Source organism: Theobroma umbraticum, unplaced genomic scaffold (assembly GCF_002168275.2).
Source record: "Theobroma umbraticum cultivar Fairchild unplaced genomic scaffold, ASM216827v3 scaffold_130.0, whole genome shotgun sequence".
Lineage (NCBI taxonomy): Eukaryota > Viridiplantae > Streptophyta > Magnoliopsida > Malvales > Malvaceae > Theobroma > Theobroma umbraticum.
In genome coordinates, this window is record NW_018397264.1 from 5,528,187 (window position 1) to 5,530,066 (window position 1,880).

The following is a 1,880-nucleotide window of genomic DNA, read 5'->3' on the forward strand; positions in this document are numbered from 1 at the left end:
TATTTTTATATAATATAAAATTTATAATTAATAATAAATTATATAAAAATAAAATCAGATAATGTTGAAATTATTTTTAATAGATGAGGATATTTTTGAAACAAAAAGAAAAACTTTCCTAAAAAAGAGGTGTGTTTCTAAAAAAATGAGGAGAGAAAGCTCCTCCTTGAAGCTTTTTCTAAAGCTCTTTTTTTCAAAATTTTGTTCTTTAAAAAAAAAACTATTTATTTTTTTAAAAACTTTTCTAAATTTTTGTTTAACCCAGCTTTTACTTTTAAGAGGTAAATAAGCTAAAAAAAAGTCAAGCCAAATAAATACTTAGTCTTGTCCAATTCAAAGTTATTGACTTATTATTTTCTTAAAGTAATAATTTACTTGTTATTCAAATTTAAACTTAATTTCAAAGTATATTTAAAAGATTAAAATGTTAATTTAAAGATATTTTATCAATTAGCATTTAGCGGTCGAAGCTTGTTAAATTTAGAAGCTTTTATTACTGACTGATATATTTGTTGATTCCATCACTCGTCTTATTGAGTTCGAAAAGCCACAAAGATAAAACACTTGAGCCATGATCATTACTTAATACTAAGCAAAGATGGTCATTGAATACTATAAATGTTGTGATGGGTGCATGTTGCGAATCTCAACTTCCTTTTACTATTGTTTACAATGTGATTTCTTTCTTCATAAAACATGTGTTGAATTGCTTCAGAAGACACGACTTTCGTCTCACTTGTACCAAGGCATTGTCTTCCTCATTTCAAACAATGTTTTCATATGTGAAATCTATGAATACGTGTGCAGTGGCTTTTCTTATAATTGTCATAGATGTGAGAGTTTTTGCTACCTTCGTCGCTCAATTCTTGATATTTTCACTTGTGATGGACATGAACACACCCTCTTATTTTACTATAGTTATGAAGGATCGTGCAACGCTTGTGGTAAATACATGGACCAAGGATACTGTTGTAAGAGTTGCAATTTTGCTTTAGATAACTTTTGTGTAACCTTACCACAAGTAGTTTAGTACAAACATGATGAACATCTTCTTGTGCTTACTTATCATGATAGTAATGATCATTCAGAAGATCATTATTGTGATATCTGTGAAGAAAGAAGAAATCCAAAACAATGGTTTTATCATTGTATAATTTGCAACACTTCTGTTCACCCTCAATATGTTCTCAAAAGATATCCATTTATCAAGCTCGAGAGCATCTGTCAAATTGGAGATCATCAACATCCTCTCATGTTTGTCAAAAAGATTCATCAATATCTTGGATGCCTTAAATGTAATAAGCCTTGTCAAGATTTGACTTTTTAGTGTGTAGAATATGGATGTAACTTTATTGTTCATTAGGATTGTTATAACCTTCTCACCTGAGTTAGGAGTTTCATTCCGAATGTTATTATATAAAAAGAATTTACATATTTCACTTATATGTAATTATAAGTTTATTTGAAACAAACTTACTAATAAAATTGTTTTATACCATTTTTTTTTGAAATGTGCACTATCTCATATTTAGATTTACTATTAAATTACAATTATACAAGAACTTGTTCGAGATTTCATTTCAATTAATGTAACTCATTTTGCTATTTTCATACTCCATTGCTTTAATGTTAATTAGTAACTTTTTTTAATAGAAAAAATAAATGTAAAAGGTACTTCAATATTCAAAATTGCCTAAAGAGAATCAATTATTAAAAAGGTCAAAATATTACAAGTAATTAAGCACTAAAAATCCTTATTTCTTGTAACAATTAGAAAGTTTCATGAACAAAATTGTTACCTCTTGTGCACAGGGGCGGAGCTAGCCAATTTTATTGAAGGTGCCAAAGGTTAAGAAGAATAAAAGTTAAAAATTTTTAAA

At 27.4% G+C, this 1,880-nt stretch overlaps 1 protein-coding gene across 1 annotated transcript; it reads left to right on the top strand.

Moving 5' to 3' along the window:
• The first annotated feature begins 598 nt into the window (after positions 1-598).
• On the top strand, positions 599-1,030 carry LOC149526873 (Cysteine/Histidine-rich C1 domain family protein). Its single transcript, XM_089784422.1, has one exon. It carries the CDS (start codon positions 599-601, stop codon positions 1,028-1,030), a length of 432 nt encoding a protein of 143 aa, XP_089640548.1.
• The last annotated feature ends 850 nt before the right edge of the window (positions 1,031-1,880 follow it).